Source organism: Rosa chinensis, chromosome 6 (assembly GCF_002994745.2).
Source record: "Rosa chinensis cultivar Old Blush chromosome 6, RchiOBHm-V2, whole genome shotgun sequence".
Classification (NCBI taxonomy): Eukaryota; Viridiplantae; Streptophyta; class Magnoliopsida; order Rosales; family Rosaceae; genus Rosa; species Rosa chinensis.
Window position 1 is genome coordinate 8,784,417 of NC_037093.1, and position 27,146 is coordinate 8,811,562.

The window sequence follows — 27,146 nt, forward strand, 5'->3', positions numbered from 1 at the left end:
ATGCTCAAATAATCAAGAGGTTTTTGTTCCTCTTCCAGAACATCTAAGAGATTATCTATCTCCTCTTCTATTCTATAGATTCTAGTCTGTACTCTATAGATAATATCCCAGTAATTGGGAGAATCTCTACTAAGATTATCTCTATAGGTTTTTAATTTTCTCAATTTCTCTCTCTCCTTTTGCAGTTCCTTAGTAGTAATTTTGCAGATAGCAATCAACTCAAGTCTATCAACAATCGAAATTATGAATGGTAAAAATAACCGTTTACCTTCGAGTATAGAGGATGGATTTATACCTGCAATATGGTTAAACAAACAAATTCAAAAGCATGGGCCCACTACACTCCGTCAATTTTATTTTTACCAAAGGAAGAGATAACTATTAAGGAAAGTAAAAGACTTACTAAAGACAAAATGTCCTTAAGTGTAAACTTTTGTCCTTAGATGTATAAAATCAAAAGTGGAGGAGTTATTTGTGTTTTGGACTTCTACTAGGGGGGTCTTTGTAGTTTGCTATTAATTCTTCATCGGTTGTACCTTTTGAAATTGTACGTATAAATAAAACGTGAGCATTAATTAGATAGTACTATGGTAGTGGTAAATTTCATGTCCTTGTTACCATGTGCACATAATCTTAAATATCACTAAGACTAATTTTATACAATCTTATACAAAAGCAAGTATTAAGCAAATCAGGTTCTGTTGCATACAAGAGTAATAGGAGTTCATGGATGAGTTCAAACCTAGCCTGTCGAATACATCCTGCTTAATTTGGCAGCATCATAAGTGCTAGTTGAGATGTACACTGCTAATCTTTCATTTTTCCTCGATAACACCAGTTCAACTAACATAGATTTTTTTTTTTTTTTTTTGAGGAGAACTAATATAGTTTTTCAAAATCGATCAGATGTAAAGCTTCGTGTTCGATTGACTTGGAAATCGTGTTAAAATTTGCCACCCTTCAATCCTTCATCATTGTGGTCATGGCAACGTACGTAAGAGATGTCAGTGCCTAAAACTCAAAGATAACTATGCTACATTAGAAAGCAAGAGCTTCGTTTTTTAAATGTAAAGATTTTAGAGGCATCATTAAATTTGTTCCAGCTTACTTAATCAAATCAAGGAAAATTTTCAAGCGTTTTTGTCCATTTACCCCATTTTAAAAGATTTTTTTCTCACTTACCCCATTAAGTTTTTTTAATTTCCTCTTACTCAAAACACTCTAAGGAGGTCTTCCCTAATACCCCATTAAGATTTTTTTTTGTTTTTTTAATTTTTTTAATACCATTTTACCCTCACCCTTTTATTACTTAGAGAGAGAGAGAGAGAGAAAGAGAGAGAGAGAGAGAGAAAATGGAAGAGAGAAAAACCATAGGAAACTTTGCCGGAATCCGGCCAACTTTCGACGAAATCCGGTCACCGGTCACTCGATTCCTGTTACCGGCTGCCACCCACCAGAATTTGCTGAAAATCTCACCGGAAATGTTTTTTTGGTTTTGCCCCCAATAGACGTTATTGCCCTCTAATAGACGTCTATTGCCCCCCAATAGGACTTTCAGTCACCAAAATGGGAACTAATCTCCCTAAATTGAGACAAATAAAAATTTGATTACAGAAAAAAAAAAAAAAAAAAAAAACCAAGGAGATTACATAAATTCAAAACGTCTATTGCCCTCCAATAGAACTTTCAGTAGCCGGAATGAGAACTAATTTTCCTAAAATTAGACAAAAAAACTTTGATTAAAAAAAACGAAGAGATTATATCAATATAAAAACGTCTATTGCCCTCCAAGAGACGTTTATTGGCTCCTAATATACATTTAAAACTTTTTTTCTTTTCCTTCTGTCCCGTTACTTATAAAATAAAAAATAAAAATTGAAATGGCCTAACAATCTTTGCAACATTATTCTTTTTGACAGGATACATAATTAAAGCAATTGCTCAACAGAATACGCCACCATATATCAAATAGTGAATAAGAGGATGGATAATGGATATTAACTCCACAAGTCTAAGGACCAGTGCAACTAAAAGAATACAATACTTAAGGGAGTTCTAAAATTACAGCTCTACCATCTATGGAATTGATTTCTCACTGTCGTCACATGCTTCAGAAGTATCTGGACATCACCACCTATATCCTTGAACCCTCTGTCGAGAGGTAATTGATCTTTTCCTTAGTTTCCACTCCAAGGCGCTTCACATTAGCCCCATAGTTTCCACTGCTAGCAGCAAGTTTCTTTTGGAATTCACGTTCCACTTTGGCACCGTAAACGTGCAATTTTGACCAGATCTGGGCATCAAAACTAAAATAATCAAACCTGCAATTTTGACCAGATCCAGGCATCAATGGACGCGCCAATTTCCGGTGGCACATGCAGAGGTATCAACGCCGGCGGCTCGCACCGGTTGTAGACGTACTACTAATAGCTCGGAATTTCCAGGTTGTCGATGATTCCCGGGTCGGACACAGCAGTGTACACCATTGGAGCCTCCGGCAAATACCGTAAAGAGTGAGAAGAAGAAGTCGGCGCTGCTAGAGAGAGAGAGAGAGAGAGAGAGAGAGAGAGAGAGAGAGAGAGAGAGAGAGAGAGAGAGAGAGAGAGAGAGAGAGAGAGAGAGAGAGAGAGAAGAAGAAGAAGTCGCGGCTGGCAGATAGAGCGAGGAGAGAGAGAGAAGAAGAAGTCGCCGGCAGAGAGAGGGAGGAGAGAAAGAAAGAGAGAGAAGAGAGGAGATCGATGATGATTGATGAGAGGGAGAGTGAGTGGAAATTTATAATTTTTAGCTTTTTGGAACCCAAAATCGTCATTTAGCTGTTAAACTGGGTTAGTAGGAATAAAAATCTCTTGGTGGTGTAAGTGAGCTAACTTTATCCCATTTTGGTGCTATGGGTCAAGGACTCAATTTTCAATACATATACATGTACACTTTTATATATATGATAACAAATTATTGTCATTATGATCAAACGAGTAATTTATTGTGTAATGTTTAGAGGTAATTACTCCACCTAAAATCTTATTACAATTGTTTGTGGATAACTTTATTGTTAAATTTGTGACTTGGTTCAATTATGTAAATAGTGTAAAAAATAACTAATGTTGTAACAAAATGTTAAATGTAGTCAATTTAATGGAATTAAATTGTAATTTTGTTCAATTAGATGTAAAATAAATGTATAATAAACAGTTTAGTACCATAGAGGACAAGTAGATTTTTCATATAATAACTAAGATTACATAATCAGTTTGTGAGCTGGATTCATGAACTACAAAATAAAGACTAATGTGATTAGACTAAATTAATTCTGTTCTATTGAACTATGATGTATTTTTTTTTTTTATAAATTGAACTATGATCGATGTATTACATATGTATTGAATGAGAGTAATTTATGTTAATATTGAGGATAGGCATATTAGACGCATGAATCATTAGAATTGGTAGCTCTTAATTAATTAAAGTACACCTTGATGGTTTTAAGTGGCCTATTGCTGTGCCTTCCTGCTCTTTCCCAATGTTCCTTTACGGCTTTACGTTTAGCTTTTCTTCCAAGGCACTCTTCCTATTATACATCAATCCCCATCACCCCTCTCTCTCTTACAATTGCCAAATTGGCCATCATAGGGCTAGCTCAATTATCAGATTGTTAGGTAAAAACCAGAATGACAAACAATTTCATATAATTTACGAGGGGAAATGTCATACGTGTGACCCTATTGATACATAGCATAATGCAAAGATGGTTTCATCGGGAAAAATGCGAAGTCGCTTGGCAAATAAGGGGCAGTTCATCAGATTTCCTCGATTCTTTCTTGTTTTTATTTTTCCATAACCAAACTATAATTAACTTCGAGAAAACATCTTATTTGTTTGTTTCAAATATAATGCCCATAAGAACACATTAGTTTCTTTTAATTGTTTGGTCTTTACTAACTACCTTCTATAGTGATCACTATATAATTCAAGAATATATTCTCAGACTCATTTTTAAGACAAAAAAAAATATATATATATATTTTGGTACCCTTAAACTTTCAATCTTCCCCTTTCAAAAAAAAAAAAAAAACTTTCAATCTTAGTTCCGCCCCTGATTTGAGAGGATTGGGTTTCTCGAAGAGACAAATCTGGTTCAAAGGCCTACGACATAAGGCCATAAGGGGAAGGTAACCGGAAGCATGAGACTTCTTAAAAAATTTGAGGGTGAAATTTAATTTAATTTTCTTAATTTTGAATATAATCTATTATAGACCAAAATTGTTGTCTCCAAGTAGACTGGGACCAATAATTCACATGGCAAGATATGAATTTGTGAGTACTGCATATTCTCCATGGATATGATCGAGTAGAGAGCCACTGAGAGAGCCAAAGAAGCTTTTGTTTTGTTTAAGCATCCTATAAATCATTTTGTACCGCCGAAAACAGGGAAATGGCGTAACAGCTGCTTTCTCAATTCACAAGCAACCATGCACCCAGTTGTAGTAAAACAGATGAAAAGCTCAAAGCAACTTTACGCTTCTAGCTTCTAGCTTCTAGTATAAATACAAATGCTTGTGCTTAAACTCTCCAACCAAAAATTATAGAAGCCATGAAGAACCAAGTACTTCTCTTGCATCTTTCACTTTCAGTATTTCTCCTAATAGTTCCCATTGTAGCTCAACAATTTGCATGTGACACCAAAGCTTCCACAACTAGCCAATTTCCTTTTTGCAACACTTCCCTGCCTTATGAGGACCGGGCCAAGGACTTGGTCTCGCGCCTCACTCTCCAAGAAAAGGTCCAACAACTAGTGGATGCCTCCACAGGCATTTCTCGGCTAGGCGTGCCTAAATATGAGTGGTGGTCCGAGGCACTCCATGGTGTTTCGAATGTTGGCCCAGGCACTCGCTTTAATGCCACGGTGCCTGGTGCCACTAGTTTCCCAGCAGTGATTCTATCCGCAGCGAGTTTTAATGAATCACTATGGTTGAGGATGGGGCAAGTTGTGTCAACCGAGGCTCGAGCCATGTACAATTTGGGTCTAGCTGGGTTGACATTTTGGAGTCCTAATGTCAATGTGGTCCGTGACCCGAGATGGGGTCGAACGCAAGAGACACCGGGGGAGGACCCCTTAGTGGTGTCAAATTATGCAGTGAACTATGTCAAGGGTCTCCAAGACGTTGGTGAGGGTAATGCCAGTGGTGATAGGCTCAAGGTCTCAAGTTGCTGCAAGCATTACACTGCTTATGATATTGATAATTGGAAAGGTGTTGATAGATTTCACTTTGATGCTCAGGTAAGCATAGGATCAACATCGTTATCTATGTTTCTTCATAAACCATCTTTTTTTCTTGAGTGAATATCAAATTCTTAATAATACTTTATATTCAGAAACCAATCAAACCATCTTTATTCTTTTATTGAATGTAAAGATGCATTTCGATGTTCATATTCAGAATCCACTTTTCTTAATTAAGATGCAAAAAAGCTCGTCGGAAATGATTAATCAAACTACTTGAGGTGAATGCAGGTGACAAAACAGGACATGGAGGATACATTCCAGCCACCATTCAAAAGTTGTGTGCAGGAGGGCCATGTTAGCAGTGTCATGTGTTCATATAATAGGGTGAATGGGATTCCCACCTGTGCTGACCCAGACCTGCTTCAAGGGGTAGTCAGAGGCCAATGGGGTCTAGATGGGTAAATTTTCTCTTTTCTTTTTGATAATTAGATATAATTAAGTGCGGCGAATCGAAAAATGAAGTGACTATGATCATGTGCATTTATGAGCAGATATATAGTTTCTGACTGTGATTCTGTGGAAGTTTATTATGATGCAATCCATTATACTGAAACACATGAGGATGCAGCAGCCCTGGCCTTGAAAGCAGGTAGAGTAGTAATATATTGCAATTGCAGCCAAAACAGTTTCTGACCATCTTGTGAGAAATATTTGGTACCCATAATGCTATGTTACATGGCATATTGCAATGTGATTATGCAGGTCTAAACATGAACTGTGGGGATTATCTAGGGAAGTACACAGAGAATGCAGTCAACTTGAAGAAAGTGGAAGAATCTGTTGTTGATCAGTCCTTGATATACAACTACATAGTCCTCATGAGGCTTGGCTTCTTTGATGGTGATCCGAAACTGCTGGAATTCGGAAACCTTGGGGTATCGGATGTTTGCAGTGACGAACATAAAGCGTTGGCACTTGACGCTGCCAAGCAGGGCATAGTTTTGCTAGATAACAATGGAGCTCTTCCTTTGTCCCCTACTACGACCAAGAATTTGGCCATTATTGGACCTAATGCAAATGCCACTAAGGTTATGATAAGCAACTATGCTGGAATACCATGTAGCTACACTAGTCCTCTACAAGGGCTACAAAAGTATGTGTCGACAGCAAAATATGAGCCCGGGTGTAGCAGTGTAAAATGTGCTGATGAAAGCCTCATCGGGGCAGCGGTTCAGGCTGCTGCCACAGCTGATGCAGTGGTGTTAGTAGTGGGGCTTGATCAGTCCATTGAAGCAGAAGGTCTAGACAGAGAGAACTTGACTCTACCAGGCTTTCAGGAAAAGCTTGTGGAGCAAGTTGTTGATGCAACAAATGGAACAGTAATTCTGGTCATTATGTCAGCTGGTCCAATTGATGTTTCGTTTGCTAAAAATTTGAGCAAAGTAGGAGGGATTCTATGGGTTGGGTATCCAGGTCAAGAGGGAGGAGATGCCATAGCTCAAGTCATATTTGGGGACTATAATCCAGGTAACATTCTCTTGTCACCTATCTAACATGTTATTTTATCATAGTGTCAATCTAACATGCTATGTTATAAGACAGTTAATTTGACATGCTATGTTGTCAAACTGTTAATCTAAGACGTGTTATGTTATGTAGTTAAAATAATGACAATGTGACAACATATTAAATTTTTTAGTTCATGATTGTTACTTAGTTTAACTGTTGTTACTAATAAGTGATTTGTTTTTCCTTTTTACCATGTATAGCTGGGAAGAGTCCTTTTACATGGTACCCACAGGAGTATGTAGACCAGGTGCCAATGACAGACATGAACATGAGGGCCAACACTAGTAGAAACTATCCTGGAAGAACATATAGGTTCTACACCGGAAAAACCGTCTATGAGTTTGGTCACGGGCTCAGCTATTCAACGTTTTCTAAGTTCATAATCTATGCGCCTTCCACCCTACTCATCCAGCCAAACTCCACTATTACTTTCAACCCACACAATAACATTCAATTGGAACCCAACTCCGGCACTACCCAAGAAATTGACATATCAAGCATAGATTGCCAGAGTTCAGCATTTGATCTAGTTGTTGGGGTGAGGAACAAAGGGCCAATGGATGGCTCCCACGTGGTGCTCGCTTTTTGGAAACCACCACGCTCACAAGGGTTGATTGGGGCACCAAAGTTGCAGCTTGTGGGTTTTGAAAGAGTGGAGGTGAAGAATAGAGAGACAAAGCCATTGACAATGAGGGTGGATGTGTGCAAGGGACTGAACCTTGTGGATAGTGAAGGGAAGAGGAAGTTAGTCACTGGGCTGCACACGATTCTCGTCGGCTCTCCCAGCGAGCAACAAGTGAAGCACTACCTCAATGTTAGGCTGGCTGAGAAACATGAACTGATGTAGAGTTTCTAAAATTTATAGTAGCAAATTAGCTTGTTAGCTATTTAACTTGCAAGCTAGTGACATGGTTTGAAAAGGAGTACGGCTTTTGTATCCTGTTTTAGTCTATAACTGATTGTAATAAGTGGTGGGAAAATGACTATGGTTCATGTATTGCAAGGTAGCTTGCAACAGATTTATATATCTATATAATTATAAATGATACTGGAGAGTGTGTAAGCTTGATATTTATGTTGGATGATAAAAATTAATCAACCTTTTAGGAGTTGAGTACTTGGGTTCAAGCAATTTATGTAGAAAATGGACCGTATATGTAGACTTTATATCCCATCAACATTCTGTATCGAGTTTTCCAAGTTATAGACTTTATACATTGTAACCTGACAACCATGGACGACAATCATGTAGATTGTGTCTCTATGTTTCTATCAGACCGTGATTAACACGCTCTAAATGATCGTTTTCGGTTAGCAGTCTTTTAACTCTGAAATGATTATACTCAGTGTTTAAGTATAATGTATTTTGAGAGAGATTGATGAGAGAATTGTGTGTTCTTATTATTGAGAATAGGAGCCCTATATATAGGGATTACAAAGTGCTAGTTCTAATGTTACAAGGAATACCAATCCGTGTAGGATTGGGAAATCTAGAACCTTCTCTCCTATTGCTACTCCTAGTTTGATAAGGCACACTAAATCGATATTCCTTCAACACTCCCCCTTGTGCCGCTTCAAACTTGGTGGTGACGCTTCATCCGTTGCCTCGTTAAAAACCTTGCCAGATAACAAAAACCCTGTGGGATAAAAATAACCCTGGTCGAAGGACAAAAAGAGCACAACACGTCCTTCACTCTTCGAGATCGAACATGTAGACATCATAACTCCCCCTGATGTCGATATCTCCCCCTGATTGCTATAATCGTGGGAGTTCGGATAACTTTCTCAATCCGATGCTCTTCACATGTTTCTCGAAGGTGGATTTAGGTAACGACTTAGTGAATAAGTCCGCTACATTATCCTCTGATCGGATTTGATTCACTTCAATCTTTAGGAGTGATTGTTGTTGTTGATTATAAAAGAACTTAGGCGATATATGCTTGGTGTTGTCGCCCTTGATGAAACCTAACTTCATTTGTTCAATACAAGCTGCATTATCCTCATAAATGCATGTAGGTTCATTTGTGGTAGACTTCAAACCACAACTTCCTTGAATGTGTCGAATTACGGACCTTAGCCATACACATTCACGTACAGCTTCATGTAGAGCAATAATCTCTGCATGATTTGAGGAAGTAGCAACAAGGGTCTGTTTTGTAGACCTCCAAGATATCGCAGTGCTTCCCATGGTAAAGACATAACCAGTTTGGGAGCGACCTTTGTGAGGGTCAGAGAGGTACCCTGCATCAGCAAAACCCATCAAGACATCATTGTCGTTTTGATGGAGGGAGATAGGAGAATGCCGGCCACCATGAGCGGTGGCGGCGCCGGCGGCGGCAACATGGCCGGCGGCCATTCCATGGACGGGGGCGTTTTGCCTCTTGGGGTCCAATCCCAATTTTCCGTCATTCCTTTTCTCTCTGTAGGGATAGAATAGGCCCATATCAATCGTACCTCTTAGGTATCGAAAGATTGTCTTTATACCAATCCAATGGCGGCGTGTTGGCGCAGAGCTATGTCGAGCTAACAAGTTCACTGCGAATGAGATATCCGGTCTTGTGCATTGAGCTAAGTACAATAATGCGCCTATTGCACTCAAATAGGGCACCTCGGCCTCTAATGGTTCTTCGTCCTCATCCCTTGGACGAAACGGATCTTTTCCGGGCTCAAGACTACGGCCGATCATGGGAGTACTCGTAGGCTTTGCTTTATCTTCATTAAAGCGCCTTAGGATTTTCTGAGTATATGCAGACTGATGGATCAAGATTCCATCACTACGGTGCTCGAGTTCTAAACCGAGACAAAACCGTGTTTTCCCAAGATCTTTCATCTCAAATTCGGATTTCAAGTATTTAGCAGTTTCCTTCAACTCATCTAGAGTTCCAATTAGGTTCATGTCATCGACATAAACTGCTACGATTGCAAATCCGGAACTTGTTCTTTTAATGAACACGCATGGGCATATTTCATTGTTAATATATCCCTTCCCAATCAAGTAGTCACTTAGACGGTTATACCACATCCGTCCGGATTGTTTTAATCCATATAGTGAGCGTTTTAATCTTATTGAAAACGCGCTCCGTGGTTTAGAGCCACTTGATTTGGGTAATTGAAGTCCATCTGGAACCTTCATATATATCTCTGAATCTAGATCCCCATAGAGATATGCTGTAACCACATCCATAAGCTGCATGTCAAGTTTTTCGGAAACTACCAAACTGACAAGGTAGCGGAACGTTATAACGTCCATTACGAGAGAATATGTCTCCTCGTAGTCGATTCCAGGGCGTTGTGAGAAACCTTGCACCACAAGGCGGGCTTTGTATCTAACAACCTCATTTTTCTCATTACGCTTTCTAACAAAGACCCATTTATGGCCAACAGGCTTTATATTTGGGGGTGTCTGCGTTACAGGCCCAAATACCTGTCTCTTTGTTAGTGAATCCAATTCAGCCTGGATCGCATCTTTCCATTTAGGCCAATCTGCTCTTCGTTGACATTCTTCAACAGAGCGAGGTTCGATATCATCATATTCTATGATTCCTTTTGCAATATGATATGCAAATGCATCATCAATCGCCATAGAATTTCTATCCATCATCTCATGTACACTAGTGTAATTTATGGAGATCTCTCTATTCTCTGGAGTTGGTTCTGACATTGGAGCGTCCCCCAATGATGTCTCTTGGACATAACCATAATCCGGAATATTCTCATGAGATGGATTATTTACATCGATGATTAATGGATTATTTTGTGCCGAACTCGCTTTCTTTCTTGGGCGAGAATCCATCGAACCTATGGGCCTCCCGCGCTTCTTGGCGGGAGCCGTGGGCCTAGCCATAACGTCACCATCATTGAGAGATGGGACGTTGGCGCCATGCTCATGCATTCTTGAGTTGGCGTCATGTCCTCTACTTTTAGGGACATCAATCCTTGCAGGCACGTTTGCAGCAGGTATGTGTGATCTTGTCACTTTAGCGATATCAGAAAACGCATCAGGCATCGAATCTGCTACGTTCTGAAGATCGAGAATTCTCCGCACTTCAATTTCTGACTGTGCGGTTCGGGGATCAAGATGAGACATAGTGGGGACAGACCACGACAATTCCTGTCGTTCCTGTTGAACATTTATGTTCCTATCTCCCCCTAACGACGGGAAGACTGTCTCATCGAAGTGACAATCAGCAAATCTAGCGGTAAAGAGATCGCCTGTCAAGGGTTCTATGTAGCGGATAATCGTTGGAGAATCATATCCAACATAAAGGCCTAATCGTCTTTGAGGACCCATTTTGGTGCGCTGTGGCGGCGCAATAGGCACATAGACTGCACACCCAAATATGCGTAAGTGTGAGACATCAGGCTCATACCCAGTAACCATCTGGGACGCAGAGAAGGGTTGAGTAGCAGTGGGCCTCAGACGAATAAGCACAGCTGCATGCAATATTGCATAGCCCCAAGCAGAAATAGGGAGATTGGTGCGCATCACCAATGCTCGAGCAACCATTTGTAGTCGTTTAATGGTGGCTTCTGCGAGACCATTTTGGGTATGAACATGAGGAACAGGATGTTCAACATCAATCCCAATGGACATGCAATAATCATCAAAAGTCTTTGATGTAAACTCCCCAGCATTGTCTAATCTTATAGACTTAATGGGATGATCAGGGTGGTGAGCCCGTAACTTAATTATTTGTGCTAGGAGTTTAGCAAATGCAGCGTTCCTTGTGGACAATAGCATGACATGTGACCAGCGTGTCGATGCATCAACCAACACCATAAAATATCTAAATGGTCCGCATAGTGGTTGAATAGGTCCACAAATATCACCTTGGATTCTTTGCAAGAATGGTATATTTTCTTTGGTGTCCTTTGCATAGGATGGTCTCGATCCTAACTTTGCTAAAGAGCAGGCTTTGCAGAACGAATGATGGGCTTTGGAAACAACCAATGAGGATTTTGGTTGAGCCATGAAGTCACTTTTGACTTTAGAAGCAGAAATTGGAGTCAGGGGAGCAGGGGTGGCGTCAAAGCCACCCTGGAGCCGCAGGGGGATGGCGGCGCCGGCTAGTGGTGGCCGGACTTGAAGGGGGAAGGCGCCGTGAGGCGCAGGTGCTCCTCCTTGATCCAAATTTCGAGTTTTACTTCCTTTCGTTCTGAAAAAGGGATGTCCGTGTGAAGTCTTTAATATACGGATCATCATGTCACGACCTGGGTGTCCCAAACGGTCGTGCCAAAGCCTATATGTGTCGGAATCCCATAAATCATCTCTCATGACATGGTTGGATTCAATGACTCGAATAGTGGTTGCATACAACCCACTAGAGCGACACATAAGTTTCTCTAAGACTCGTTTATGTCCGTAGTCATTAGAGGTGATGCAAAGGAACTCTTGTCCATTCTCACAATGTGTTTCCACATGAAAACCATTGGCTCTTATATCTTTGAAGCTCAATAGGGTTCTTCCTGCCCTAGGAGCATAAAGAGCTTCGGTGACATTCAAAGTAGTGCCATTAGGCAACATAAATTGAGCTGGTCCTCGACCATGAATCAATTGAGATGGTCCAGCCATCGTAGTCACAGAAGATCGAGTAGGCGCCATCCATAGGAATAGCTGCCTGTTTCGAAGGATGGTATGTGTAGTGGCACTGTCCACGAGGCATTCGAGCTCTCCGGGAAACATACTGAAAAATAATAAAGTTCGAATTTAGAATATGTCCAAGACATTTGAATAAAATAAGTCGATACTTTATTAATGATAGCCAATGATTACATCAAAGTTTCTTGACCAAAATCTAATCCAACATAAAATCAAATTGTAGACAAATCGTAGTCACTCTATCCGTTTGGTAACTCCAATCAAATATGACCAGGAAAGTAGAGAGAGATGTCGGTGGAGCGAAGCTCTCTTAAGTACCACTAATCTCAATTACTGTCCTAGACATCATACTTAATTCGATGCGCCACATAAGATAGAATTAATACAAAATGTCATTTATTGACTAAGGCATATTGCCATTACATAATTCTTGGAAGTAAAACTAAGGACTATACTAATCAAAATCTGCAGCATCTTTGTGCAATTCTTTGTCAGATTTGAAGTCCGCTATGGTGAGATTGACATTGGCATCATCACCATCTTCTTCTGCTTCGGCAAGATAGGCTTCATGCTCTCTAAAGTCTCTATATGCCTTGTAATGCGCAGCTAATTGCTTGCTTGCATTGCATTGCTTGAACCAATGTTCACTTGATCCACATCGATGACACATGTCATTGTGATTTCCTCCCCTTAATTGAGGTGCATTATTTGCACTTGGGTGGCGTCCCCTAGAAGAATTGGCGCCATTCCCACGGCCTTGGGTGGCTCCTCCACGTCCTGGAGCCCCACGGCCTCCTCTCCCACGTTGCCATGTATTGCCACGTGTTCGCCCTTCATTCTGACGATTACCTTCCTTTGTAGGGCGGTTATATGGACCAAAACGTCCATTGTGTCCCTTATTTTTAGGGTTCCGCTCCTTGCGCCCTCCTTTGGGTGCATGAATATAATTCGCCTCTTGAACACTCTTAGTTCCTATAGGCCTTGAATTATAATTCTTCACGAGGATATTATCATGTTTTTCAGCTACAGACATGATATTAATTAGCTGATGAAACCTCGTGATCCGTCCAGTGTTAAATTCTGTTCGATATTGCTTTGATAGCAAAATAGCTGAGACGGGGAAGGTGGAGAGAGTTTTCTCAATTAGTTCTTGCTCTGTGACAGGTTGTCCACAGAACCCCAACATGGTTTTGAGGCGTAGAACTTCTGAATTATATTCAGCTACAGACTTGAAGTCGGCGAATCGTAGATTGCCCCATTGAACTTTCAAGTCGGGGAGGAGGGTATCCTGAACATTACCAAATCGCTCTTCTAGCGCAACCCATAATTCCCTAGCATCCTTGATTGCCATGTACTCCAATCGGAGCGATTTATCCATGTGGCGTCTCATCAAGATGAGAGCGGTGGCATTATTTGTAGCCGTACGCTCAAATAAGAGGTCGGGATTTGGTGCTTGAATTACGGGTAGGATCCCTTTTGAAGTGAGGTGGTTCTCAACATCCGTGACCCAACTATGATATTCCGAGCCAGTTGAGTCAAGGATAGGAAAGTCAAGCTTTGGCTTCGACATCCTGAAATCAAGAAGAAGAAATATATTAGTTTCGGAGTTAAAACTTCCACGACAACTAATAAATAATAAGATTTCCGAGCTATGCTACCAAGAAATCGATTTCCAAGAATGATTGGATTAGACCGAAACAATGATGTTTATATGGTCATAAATCGATGCTTACGGACGCTCTTAGTCCGAAGTCTTACGAACGCTCTTAGTTCGTTAATTGCGTGAATTCCCACGATTCCGCTTTTCAAGAATCGAACCCACGTTATAAGAAAGGTGGGATGTAGAAGAGGGGAGGTTGCAAGTCCCCGAAGAAAAAGAAGGAGGAATTAAAATTCGAAAACAGGAACTTTAATTTAAAAACTTACTTGTTGAAAATTCGGAGCAGATTCTGTTCTGAACAGCTTGTACTTCGATTGGTGTACAGATCTGAATATATCTCCGATAAGGCTGAAATTCGGAGGTTAGATGGAAGAGACAGAGACGAACAACTTTGATGAAGAAAGTTTTTCGATCTGAGCTTCCTAACTAGACGTTTCGAGGCTTGAAAGTAGACGGATGTGCACAGGAACGGAAAAAAGATGCAGTGGGTGTGCGTTGGCTTGTTTGCGCAGCAGGGATGCTTCGGTGGCAGCAGGCTGGAACGCAGGGCTGCAGGAAGGGGGGGCAGCAGGGGCTGCTGTGCAAGGTTGCAAGCACACGGGTGCTCGGGCTGCAGCGAAGGCTCGGCTAGCTCGGGCTAGGGGCTGCTTTGTGAATGAGTTTTGGTTTTCTGTTTTGTGGTTAGAGTCGTGCTGATAACGTGTTTAAGTATAATGTATTTTGAGAGAGATTGATGAGAGAATTGTGTGTTCTTATTATTGAGAATAGGAGCCCTATATATAGGGATTACAAAGTGCTAGTTCTAATGTTACAAGGAATACCAATCCGTGTAGGATTGGGAAATCTAGAACCTTCTCTCCTATTGCTACTCCTAGTTTGATAAGGCACACTAAATCGATATTCCTTCAACACTCAGTAATTTTTTTCTTAATAAAAAGACAGTTTCGTCTCAAAATTTGTTAAATCAAAAATCCCATTTCTTTCATTATGACACATATCATCCACAAATTGTCAATATCTAAGCCACAAACTTCAAATTGTCAATCATCTAAGCCGAAAACTTAATTAGCACGTCCAAAGCAATCATTTTTGCCTCCAAGACCACTCTTCCTTTTCAATCACCTTCCGAGCCACGTATATTGCAACTTGCCATGCCATGCCAGTAGATGCTACAAATTTAATTCCAAGGAATTGGACCATTAGTACCTCAAAATTTCAAATAAAACTATATCTAATCATTTTAATTCCATTTAAGCACGAGATCATATTCCCTAGTACCCAATAGTGAGTAGTACTCTTTCTCAGAACAACCACTCCTCCTTCTCTTGGTCAAAGAAGTCTATATTATATTTGCTAGTGCCTTTGAAATCTTAATAAACATTGACGCGCATAGCCGCCTAACACTGGCATCAACCAGTCAAAACCTTCAATGCCATCTCAATCTCACCCAAATGTAATGTGCCACGACACTAATCACATAATTGTCAAACATGTAGACCCAAAAACCCAATAGGATTACCCTCATGTCCCCATCAAACACCCAATTCTTCGCCATTTTCAAAGGGTCTGATCGTCATTCCACCATGCATCACCTGCCTCACTTGGTTTCCTCCTCACGTCCCTTTGGATTTGGCTGGGCAGCTCAGCTACTAGTATATAAGTATTTGCTTCTTAACGACCTTGTGTCACACATTGATATCCAGAGCTCAATAATTTTCCACAAGACAAAGTTCAAAGTTCAAAGCAAAGAGTATGGAGGGTTTGATTCCTTATCTTCTCCACGCCATCAAGAAGCAAAGGCCTCAGCACAAGTTTAGGTCATTTTCCGGGACCGGGAGCAACTCCAACCGGAGCTACCATCTCCTCACCGGTGGCAATGACTCCTTAGAGGGGTCATCTCACCGCCGGACGCGATCTGAGTTCCCAGCTCCTGCCACTGCTGACTTGTTCGAGCAGCGATCGGAGCTTCAATTTGCTTATTCACGAAGCTACAAGGAAGAAAGTGTTGTTTCTGCAGCTGCGGCTTCCTTGCCTGGAGGATCAAAGAAGGGTTTCTATCCTTACCAAGCAGCTAGCAGGAAGTACAAGTGAATTATGAGATCCCAAAATTTCATTGATTTTTTTTTTGTGTTTTGGTTTTAGGCAGGAAGAATGAGTTCAAAGGTGGAGCTTCATCATGATCGATGATGGGGTTGCCACTAGAAGTTCATTTCTTGTCGAAGTTGTATTGTAGCATATGATATGTTTTTGTTTTGTAATGTCGGTGGATTCGAACCTTTGAATGTAATTAAACAATAATAATCAATTGTAGATTATGATCTGGATTGTCTATACTGTCTGATTCTTGAAATTTGTACAATTTTATGGGAGGATTACACTGAAGTAATTAACCATGTTATGTCATAATTAATGTGTGCACCAACAAAATGATAAAAGGGATTCTGTTCTTTTTCACTCAGGGTCCATGAACTTTTAGGATCTCCATAACTAGAAAGGAAGGATTACTTATTCTCAAAAAAAGAAAGGAAGGATTACTTATTCTCAAAAAAAGAAAGGAAGGATTACTTAAGTAACGGGTATCACAATGATGTTTTGTTATGTGTAATTCTAGTATTCCACTGACTTTAATTGTGATAATCTTGTTAAAAAAAGAATTAGGCTCCCTATTTATTTGTTCGTGGGATTGGAGTAGTTGTTCAATCTAATGTATGGCCAATCAAATCTGATCATTTGAATATGATCTAAATTCGATGACCTGATCAAAATGGATTATCATAACGAAACTCGAAAGCGACATGAATTTAGTGTCATTAGTTTGATCATTATAACATTGCCCTTTTTTTTGTTTTGAATAAATTACATTACCCTTTAAAACAACAATAAGTAAAACGAATTTGGTCAATATCTCAAATTGCAAACCGTTTTACAAAAAGTCGACTTTTGCACTGCTAGGGTTTCCTCCCTAGCCGAAAAATTGATCGAGAGTTACCAAAGCGATGGCGGAGGAGGGAGCGGCGGCTACTCTTGCCCTATCGGAGGAGGCCGTTGTGAGCTTGGAGGGGGCCGGAGAAGCACTCCATGACCCCTTTTTTTTCTTGTGCGGCCGACTGCTATCCAAGAAGCAGGTGGTTGTGCCGTCATTCACGGTGGTGATCTCCGGGGTGTGGTGGCTGAAGGAGAAGGTCTTGATCCGTCAAGAGGAGGGTGGGATCTTTGTGTTCCAATTTAAGGAGCAGGAGGAGAAGCATCGTATCCGTTACGGTGGACCATGGTATTATAGCAATTCAATGCTCTTGCTGGCGGACTACGATGGTATGGGTCCATTGTCTGAGATCCCGTTGCAATCCCTCGAAGTCTAGGTGGTGGTGAAGGGCCTGCGTGTTGCTCTACGCAACATACGAGCTTTGACCCGGATTGGAAACGTGCTGGGATGCTTTGTTAGGGCTGATCTGGTGGCACTGCAAAGGAAGGACTCTGTGCAACGAATCTGTCGGATTCACGATGGAGTTGTCTGTAAAGCTAGAGTTTCAGTATGAGAGATGCCATGGGATCTGTAAGGACTGTGGTTTCTTTTATCATGGCGGTGCGGATTGCGACAAGGGTTTGGCGTCGTCAGTGGTTGCTGTGCCGGTGCAGGTGACTGCTGACTCTCCGTCATCGGAGATAGCGACGCTCGTGGTTTCCAGGTCGACTGAAACTGGTTCGGATCTTCCGAGGCTGGTTGATGGCTGCTCTGGGCTGGTGGAGGCGGAGGCTCAGGGAGCTAGTACTCCTATCTTCTTGGCTGGAAACACGGGCAATCCTAGTTTCAAACTAGGGTCGACTGTGGGGCTAAGTGGCAATGGGCCGGTGGGACAGGCTGCTGGGCTCCTTACTGTAGGGGGGATTCAACAAAAGGTTTTGGGCTTGCGCAAATCACGTGAGGATGATTGGGCTGAGGCTGGGAAGCGGCTGAAGTTGGCAGTTGGGCCGATGGATTTTGGTGACTGGTTGGTGGAGGTTCCTGTTGTTGTGGGGAAGGTGCAGAAGAAGAAGGGTCGTCCTCGTGGTCACCGGAACAAGCCCAAGCCTGTACCAGCTCTGGAAGTGGCTGTCGTGGAGGAAGATACCCCCTCTCCTGGAGGGTTAGGTTTGTTGACCTACATTGGCCATGTGGAAGCTTTTTCTGTGATGTTTGCTGCGATGTACACCATAATGGTCTTAGGCGTCAAAGCGACATGATGGTTGCTTGCATGGGGTTGTGTAGGTCTATGCTTTTTTCCTTACTTTCCCTAGTTTGTTTTTCTTAGTTTGGACTTTGCTTTTGGACTTTTAGTTCGGTTTTCGCTTTGTTTAGATTCTGTATATTGCGCTTTGAGTTGTACTATGAAGGATTTTCGGATCCTTCTAGCTTGACCGAGTGAGGTCGTTGATATTAATGGAACCAGATTCCGTTTCCCTAAAAAATTTGGTCAATATCTCAAAACTAATGACTCCATTGATACATATTTTAAATGTAGAAAATATTAGCATTTGCAATAGCCCCACTCTTTTTTCTTATTAGAAATAATTACTCGAGTGTAGAATGACAGAAAACTTTTCTCTTTTTGCTTTTTTTTTCTACCCATACAGAATAAGGAAACTTTTAATTGTTTTATTTATTTATTAAAGTAATAGAATAAGGAAACTTGAGAGGGGCAAAAGAATATCCGTCTGTTACAGGCCTAAGAAACAAAACATTGGTTGCATTAGAAGTTCAGAACTAAAAGAAAAGGAATATCAGTTTCTTCTAGCTACAAAGAACAAAATACCATTGTTGTAGATCTTTTCCCTTTGCCATCTATATAAACTACATATAGAAAAAAGTTGTTATAACATCCATACAACAATTCGGGAGCACTGAAACTGAGAGCTTCCCCTCAACGGCCAGAATTCCTACTAGCTAGCCTATCTAAAAACAGAACAACTAACCGAAAATGGAACACAGAGACAAAAGTTACATACACCTAACCGATTTCATTTTCAGAGAACCGGAAGGGAAAAAGAAGATACAAGTCCTTTGATCAAATTAAAGCAGTGTAAGGAAGGGTTGGTTCCCTTGCTATACCATGCCATCAAGAAGCAAAGATCAAAACACAAACACATATGCTTTTAGGAGAGCAATTCGAAAAGTAGCTACCGTCTCCTCGGTTGTGGCCATGACTTGACCTTGGAAGGCTCATCTCATTGTAAAAAAGGATCCGAGTTCCAACCTCTGGTCACTGCTGAATTATTAGAGCAGTGATCCGCACTTGAGTTTAATCATTTGTGTAGCTACGAGGAAGAAGATGGTGATTCTATGGGGGTTCCTTTTGTGCCAAGTTCCTCAAAAGATAGGTTTCTATCCTTGCGAAACCTATAATGTGGTAATACGAAAAGAAGCTAAACAAAAAAACAACGCACCTCACGCGCTCTCTCCCACCTGACCTTTCGCCCTTGGCCGCTCACAACTGCTTTCGCCTTACCAAAATACTTTTCTAGTCTCTAGCCTTTGCCACTCTTGTCCCCTGGTGACGACGTCGGAGTCGATCTTTGCCTTCTCCGCTCTCCCTTCGGGGAGTGGCGGAGGAGATTTAAATTCACCATCGGCCTTCAAGCGTGTTCGTATCAATGACAGTTTATGCAATAAAATCATGGCGTGCCAAGTTACTGATTCGGAGCCTGATTCTCATGCTCTGGACAATATTACTGAGCCGCTTAGCTATGCCTCTAAGCTGCTTAGAGGCATAATCAAACTTATGGGTAAGCCAAACTCTACCTATACCTTTGATTCTATGTATCGTAACTTAACCCGTAAATGGAAACCACAAGGACCCTGGCAATTGATTGATCTGCCTAATGACTATTTTGTTGTTAAATTTCAATTGATTGAAGATATGAGTGTTGCTCTATGTGGAGGACCATGGGTTCTCTCAGGTCAAACTTTAGTTGTTCAACAGTGGAAGCCTGATTTTGACCCAATCCATGCTCAAATTAGCAGGATGGTTGCGTGGGTTAGAATCCTTGGTCTTCCTTTCAGATATTTTAAAGACTTCACTATGGATAAAATTGGTCGTATGCTTGGCTCCATGGTTAAGGTTGACAAGTTGACTTTAGCAGTCTAGATGAAAATTTGCTAGACTTTATGTTGAAATTGATCTACAAAAACCACTTAAGATCTTTCATTGAAGTTGAAGGCAAGGCATATGGTGTCGTTTATGAAGGAATATCTATGATATGTTTAACTGTGGCTATTATGGACATGTCAAAGCTTTTTGTCCTTATGTGAAGAATGATGATGCTCCTACTAGACCTAACTCTGTACCAAATGCTACTCCTGACAATGGAAAGACCACTCATATGCCTAATACTATGGCCCCTGCAACTCCTAATGAGTCTACTGTTTCGACCTCCTCTGAAAAACAAGTAGTTATGCAAAAGACTGCTCCTACTGAGACCAAAAATGATAATGGACCATGGACGCTAATGTCTTATAAAACTACGCGAAAGCCTCCTAATGCTTCTCTAAATAATAAGCAAAATTCTGCTTCTGGGTCTAGATTTGAGTTGCTTTAGTCTTGTTCTGATGGTATTGATGAATCCATGCAGGTAAATTCCACTGTTTCGCCTTCTAGCTTGAAGACTCAGTCTCAAACAATCCCTGCTAAGACTCCTAAGATTTGGAAGAAAGTTCAAGATAAAACTATGCAAGCCAGGCCAGTTCTTCTAAGTCTAATGATGCTCATGGAATTGATGCTTTCCCTCATGGTCCTTCGAAGGTGAAACCTCTTCAAGACATCACTAATGATATTGTGCAATCTTCAAGAGTCCAAATGAAGAATAGTACAGCCAGATCGCACCATTCTAAATTGCAAGCTCATAAACTTAAAAATTATATGGTGCAAGCTGGTGCTAAAATTTCTGTGTTTCCTGATCTTAATTCCTTGCTTAGCAACAATAAATATCCTTCTTCGAATGTTAATGCTTCTGCTGCATTTGGTAATTGCCCACCTCAGCCAGTTCCTACTTCAATTAATGATATGCAGGTGTACACTTCTACCTCTAGTTCTACATGCAATGATCAAATAATTTCTGAATTTGTTGATAAAGTTGTGCAAAATTTTGCAATGATCTTTGAGGATATTTCTTCAAATCCTCCTTCTCCAATGCGGAGGATATGGGGGATACTTGAATTTTTTTGGGATTATCCCCACTCCTCCCCCATCTCTCTCAATGTTTAAAGCTATTTTCTGGAATGTTAGAGGGACTGGTAGTGATAAATTTAGTTCTGATGTTTCAGATCTTATTCAGATTCATAAAGTTGATATTATTGTCATATGTGAACCTTATGTTCAATTTTCTAAAGCTAAAAAATGTTTTGAGAAATTAGGTTTCTCTGATCATAAAATCATGGAAGCTACTGGATTTTCAGGTGGTATTTGGCTCTTATGGGACAAATCCAAGCTTTCTGTTGATGTGATTGATGCCCATTCTCAGGCTATTACTGCCAAGATTAATTTACCTCGGGCTTCTAGTTGGATTCTATCTATTATTTATGCTAGTCCTACTTATTCCATGAGAGCTTCTTTATGGGGATATTTGGAGAATGTATTTGCTGCAGCTGGTCTTCCTTATGCTCTCATTGGTGATTTCAATGAATTACTTGACAGTTCTGATAAAAATATGGGATCTCTTGTTGGTCTCTTTGGTGGTTTAAGAGATTGGGTGAATAGGAATGGTATCATTGACATTGGTTTCCAAGGCTCTGCTTACACTTGGACCAATGGTAGAATCAAGGAAAGGTTGGAAAGAAGGGTTCTGTAGCAGTGATTGGAGGATTGCGTTCCCTGAGGCTTTTATTAAACACCTAGCTAAGATGAAGTCTAATCACTATCCAATTCTCATGCAGCTTCACTCAAATAACTTGAGTAATTGTGATGCTATGCCATTCAAATTTCAAGCCATGTGGCTCACTCACTCTAATTTTACTCCTTTTATTGCTCAAACTTGGAATGCTGCTCCTGGTGACTTCCAAGGTAAAACTTCTTATCTCGCTAATACTCTTAAACTTTAATGTGTTCGGTCACATTTTCAAGAAGAAAAGAAGACTCCTGACTAGGATTGCAGGTATTCAGAAGTCTCGGGATAAGAGCAATAATCCTTTCCTTATTCAACTTGAAGATGATCTCCTTAAAGAGTATGAAGTAATCAGAGATCAAGAAAGCCTTTTATGGAGACAAAAATCTAGAGATAAGTGGCTACAAGATGGTGACAGAAACACAAGATTCTTTCATTTGACTACTGTTATCAGGAGGAGGAAAAATAAGATTGAAGGTCTGTTTGATGATAATGAAGAATGGCATTGTGATATGGCTCATATGAAAGGTATTGCGGTTCAATTTTTTACATCCCTTTTCTCTGATAATAATGGTGATGAATTAAGATTTTTTATTCCTTACCTATTTCCAATCATTGAGACTCAACTCCTTTCTTCTACCACTGCTGAAATCACCATGAATGAGGTTAAAAAAGCTATGTTCTCAATTGGAGGATTAAAAGCTCCAGGTATGATGGTTTCCTTACTATCTATTATCAGAAATTTTGGAATATTAATGCTCCTGATGTCTTTAGTATGGTGAAAAATACTTTTGACACTAGTACTATACCTGATTTGAATCACACTTTGATCACTCTTGTTCCCAAAGTCACTGGCCCCCAGCATATGCATCAGTTTAGCCTATCAGTCTCTGTACAACTGTATACAAAATCATTTCAAAAATTTTGGTGGCCAGGATTCGACCTCTAATGCAATTACTCATCAGCCCTAATCATGTCAGTTATATTCCTGGACGTCAAATCTCTGATAATGTTTTAATTACTCAAGAAATCCTTTATAAGTTTAGGAGATCCACTGGGAAAAAAAGATTTTTTGCTTGGAAAATTGATCTTTCCAAAGCTTATGATAAGCTTAGATGAAATTTTATTGAGAATATCTTGTACGAAATACAACTCCATCATAATACTGTGAAGCTTATTATGCACTAAAATCACATCTACCATCTTTCAAATCTGTCTTAATGGTGAATTAACTTGAACTTTTAAAGCTCAAAGAGAAATTAGGTAGGGAGACCCCTTATCTCCTTACATCTTTGTGTTGTGTATGGAGAAACTGTCTCATCTAATTTTCTCTGCTATCAATGTAGGACAATGGAAGCCAGTTAAAGCTTCTCATGCAGGACTGCAAATCTTTCATTTATTCTTTGCAGATGACCTTATCCTTTTTGTTGAAGCCTCCATCGAGCAAGCTACGGTTTTAAAGAAATGCCTTAATATTTTTTGCTCTCTTTGTAGACAAGCAGTTAATTTTGAAAAGTCTTTGATTTATTGCTCTCCAAACACTAGAAATTCTCTAGCTTCTGCCATTGGAACCATCTGTGGCTCACCTCTCACAAATGATCTTAGTAACTTGGGTGTGCCTCTTATACATTCTCAGGTTACAAGGCATACTTATGCTAATATTCTTGATAAAGTGTAGAATAGATTATTTAGTTGGAAATCTAATGTCTTAAGTATGGTTGGTCGTCCTATTTTGATTCAATCTATGCTCTCATCGATTCCTATTTATGCTATGCAAACCACTAAACTTCCTACTAGATTATGTGATGACATTGATAAGCTTACCAGAAATTTTCTGTGGGGTGATACCGAAGAGAAAAGGAAAATTCATCTTGTCAACTGGGATCAAGTTTGCAAACCTAAAGCTCTTGGCGGGTTAGGTATAAAGAAAATAGCTGAAATGAATCAAGCTATGGCTGGCTAAAATTTCTTGGAGAATTTTTAACAATGATGCAGGTCTTTGGCACTCTATGTTTATGCGAAACTACTTGAGCAAGGATTCTTTATTTTCATATACTTACTCTCCTCCCACTGATTGTTCTAGTACCTGGATAAGTATTGCCCATGGTGCCCAATTATTTAAGCAAGGCCTCATTTGGAGAGTTAGCGATGGGAGAACAATCAACTTTTGGACTGGTTCTTGGCTTTTCCATTCTTCCCTCCAATCTTACAGGTTACCTGATTGTCAAATTAACATATATTGATGCCAAAGTTTGCGACTTTTGGGACAATAATGTTTGGAACATGAAACTCTTATCTTCTTGCTTACCTTCAGACATTATTCACAAGATTATATCTGTTCCCCCTGGTTTTGATGGATGTGGTGAGCATGTTCAAATCTGGGGAAAAACTTCTAATGGAGTTTTGTGAAGTCTACCTACAATTCTTTATTTGATTTCAATGATATTCTGCAGACTCAATGGTGTTTTATTTGGAAACTTAATGTGCCTCCTAAGCTTAAGACTTTTACTTGGACTCTAACTCAAGGAAAACTCCTCACTAATGCTCAGCGTGTCAGGAGAAATCTAACATCTGATAGTTGTTGCCTTGTGTGCAGAGTTGAAACGAAAACTATGTTACACCTCTTTAGGGATTGTGCTAAGTCTATGCCTATTTGGACTGCTATTTCCCCTCCTAACTCTGTAAGACACCTCTCTCATTTCACTTGGCATCAATGGCTTGCTGGTAACCAATGGCGGAACTATATGGGGGCCGGAGTGGGCCCTGGCCCCCCCCCCCCCAATTATTTTGAAAAATGCTGCTAAGCTATTGATTGGCTTGTGTTTTTATCCTAATTAAAAGTAAATTAAACTATAATTTACAATCATGGCCCCCCAAAATTGAAGTCTTAACAATAATCAGTTAATTACTCCTTGTAAACTGATAATTATAATAATTAACTTCATTAGTTGGCTTATTTAGCTTATAGAATTCTATAAATTATTAATTAAGGCGCATTTAAAGGAGAATATTAATGGATGCTTAATATATGGCATCGAAAATGAAGAAAAAATAATTTTTCGTTTTTGTTATTCAATATTTGTTTGTATTTGAATTTTATAGTAAATATCAATTGTTGAAAAAAAAATTTATCAATATTTTTGGCCCCCCCATTGAGAAGTTTCAGGTTCCGCCACTGCTGGTAACCTTCATTGCAAAAATTCTGGTCCTCATGGTCTAAAATGGTGTCATATGTCTTTTAATTTTCGTATGCTGGTATATTTGGAAATGGAGGAATAAGGTTGTTTTTTAGCCTTCTTTTCATTACCCTGCAATGCAAGCCAAATTGCTTCTAATGCTGCTTTGGAATGGTATCAACCAATGAGAACTGTCAATGTCACTAGTGAATATTATTTCAACATCTTGTCTTGGAAAAAGCCTCTCCCTGGAACTGCAAAGCTGAATGTTGATGGTGCTCGATGTTGTACTAATGGTTGCATTGCTGCTGGTGGAGTCTTAAGAGATTATAATGAGGATTGGATCTGCAGTTTTCAGGCCAACCTTGGTATTAGTCAAGTGAGCAACTCCAACAGCTTCCCCATATTTTAGTTTTTCTCTATTTTAGGGAAAAACGAGCCTCTTTTGCTCCAACAGATTCCCTATAACTATCTCCATTTTAGAGAAAGTGAGGAAAGAGAAAACAAAATTCCCTAAATTTACAGCAATCTCTAAAATTTTAAGGAAGAATTTGGAGATTTTAGAGATTGCTGTAAACTAGGGAATCTGTTGGAGTTGAAGAAGAAAAATTGCTTAAAGCTTTGACTTTTGCTTCCCTATAATACAAAAATTATAGAGAAGCTGTTGGAGTTGCTCTTAGATGTTGAGGCTTGGAGTCTTGTTCTTGGCCTTAAAATGGCATTTAATTTCAGCATCTCTAAACTTGAGATTGAATCAGACTATGCAATATTAGACAATTTAATTCTTCATGGGAATATTGAATCCCACCCTCTTGGTGCTATCATTAAGAGCTGCAGACACATGCTTTCTCTATTCGATTCTGTGAACCTCATGCATATTTTCAGAGAATGCAATGGCACAGCGGATGCTCTTGCTAAATCAGGACTTGATCATGACCATGGTGTTGTCGTATTCGACTCCCCTCCTCCCCAAGCTGCTACTGCATTTCTTGATGATCTTTGTGAAGTTTCCAGATCCAAGTCTTATGTTAGACTTGTAATTTAGCTTTTCTTTTTGTCTTGCTATGTTTGAGTCTTTTTAAGACCTCCTTGTAAGCCAAAAAAAAAAAAAACCAAGCAGAGATGGGAAACTCTGCTTAGAAAATGGTCTTTAACAATGGGATGACTTTTTCACAGAGGATGTAATTAACAAGAAGGTGGGTGACGAATTTGTGACCGTTATTAGACATAGATTATTCTCAGTAATCTTAGAAATCTATAAAATCGCCATAGAAGGCGGGACATGAGGAGGTAGTTAAAACCGTTACGCTTACGGATTTAGAAAGAGAGTCATTGACAAAGAAGAGTAAATAGTTTATTTTTCTTTTCTTTTTTTCTTTTTTACCTTATACTCTTAGGTTTTCACATACGGTTTGGTTTTTTTTTTTTTTGGAATTACTGAACAAATAAATAAAATTAAAGAAATGGATAGCAGGTAATTATTTTCAGTTTTATGGCAAATATCAATTTTACCCTAATATGTTGTGCTTTTCTTGCGAAATAGTAAACTATGTGCATAACAGGAAATTTAAATATATATTATTTTTCTTTGTACTATTTCGTTGAACAATGAAAAACAGATTGAGTATTATTTTTATTTTTAATGTGTCAAATTTTTTTTTTAATTATAGATATTCAATATATTAAATACTGTAATTCTAAATATGAATGAAAATATTATTTTACCCTTATCATTTTACTCACATGAGTGTCACATGGCCGCCACGTAGGCATTTTTAACTGAATATTGGACAGAAGTACTATAGGGGCTAACGGAGAGATAGTACAAGTACCATTAGACTCTCTAAAAATTTGTAGGTACCAAAAAGTGTATTTCGTGATAATTTGGGTACTATATGAGGATTTTACCCTTTGGTGTACGCTTAGATAGTTTTAATAGAATTCCAAACCAGCCAGTACGTATATAGCTTTTCAAAAAAGAGTGTCAAGTTTGTCTTAGGTAATTTAGAGGATAACCTAGCTAGCTAGTACTTTAATTCTTCATCGGTCGTACCTTTTGAAATTGTA

At 39.6% G+C, this 27,146-nt stretch overlaps 4 protein-coding genes across 4 annotated transcripts; all 4 read left to right on the top strand.

The window, feature by feature from the left end:
• Positions 1-4,559: 4,559 nt before the first annotated feature.
• LOC112171877 (probable beta-D-xylosidase 5) lies at positions 4,560-7,859 on the top strand. Its single transcript, XM_024309004.2, has 5 exons — positions 4,560-5,275; positions 5,510-5,679; positions 5,773-5,870; positions 5,984-6,748; positions 6,991-7,859. The coding sequence occupies exons 1-5, from the start codon at positions 4,589-4,591 to the stop codon at positions 7,635-7,637; spliced, it is 2,367 nt and encodes a 788-aa protein (XP_024164772.1). The 5' UTR covers positions 4,560-4,588; the 3' UTR covers positions 7,638-7,859.
• Positions 7,860-15,720: 7,861 nt separating this feature from the next.
• LOC112171878 lies at positions 15,721-16,382 on the top strand. The gene has a single exon (XM_024309005.2). It carries the CDS (start codon positions 15,802-15,804, stop codon positions 16,138-16,140), a length of 339 nt encoding a protein of 112 aa, XP_024164773.1. The 5' UTR covers positions 15,721-15,801; the 3' UTR covers positions 16,141-16,382.
• Positions 16,383-21,456: 5,074 nt separating this feature from the next.
• On the top strand, positions 21,457-24,312 carry LOC112170758. Its single transcript, XM_024308063.1, has 4 exons — positions 21,457-21,861; positions 21,956-22,082; positions 22,174-22,611; positions 24,116-24,312. The coding sequence occupies exons 1-4, from the start codon at positions 21,457-21,459 to the stop codon at positions 24,310-24,312; spliced, it is 1,167 nt and encodes a 388-aa protein (XP_024163831.1).
• A 951-nt stretch (positions 24,313-25,263) lies between these two features.
• Positions 25,264-26,124, top strand: LOC112170759. Its single transcript, XM_024308064.1, has 2 exons — positions 25,264-25,447; positions 25,838-26,124. Exons 1-2 carry the CDS (start codon positions 25,264-25,266, stop codon positions 26,122-26,124), a joined length of 471 nt encoding a protein of 156 aa, XP_024163832.1.
• The last annotated feature ends 1,022 nt before the right edge of the window (positions 26,125-27,146 follow it).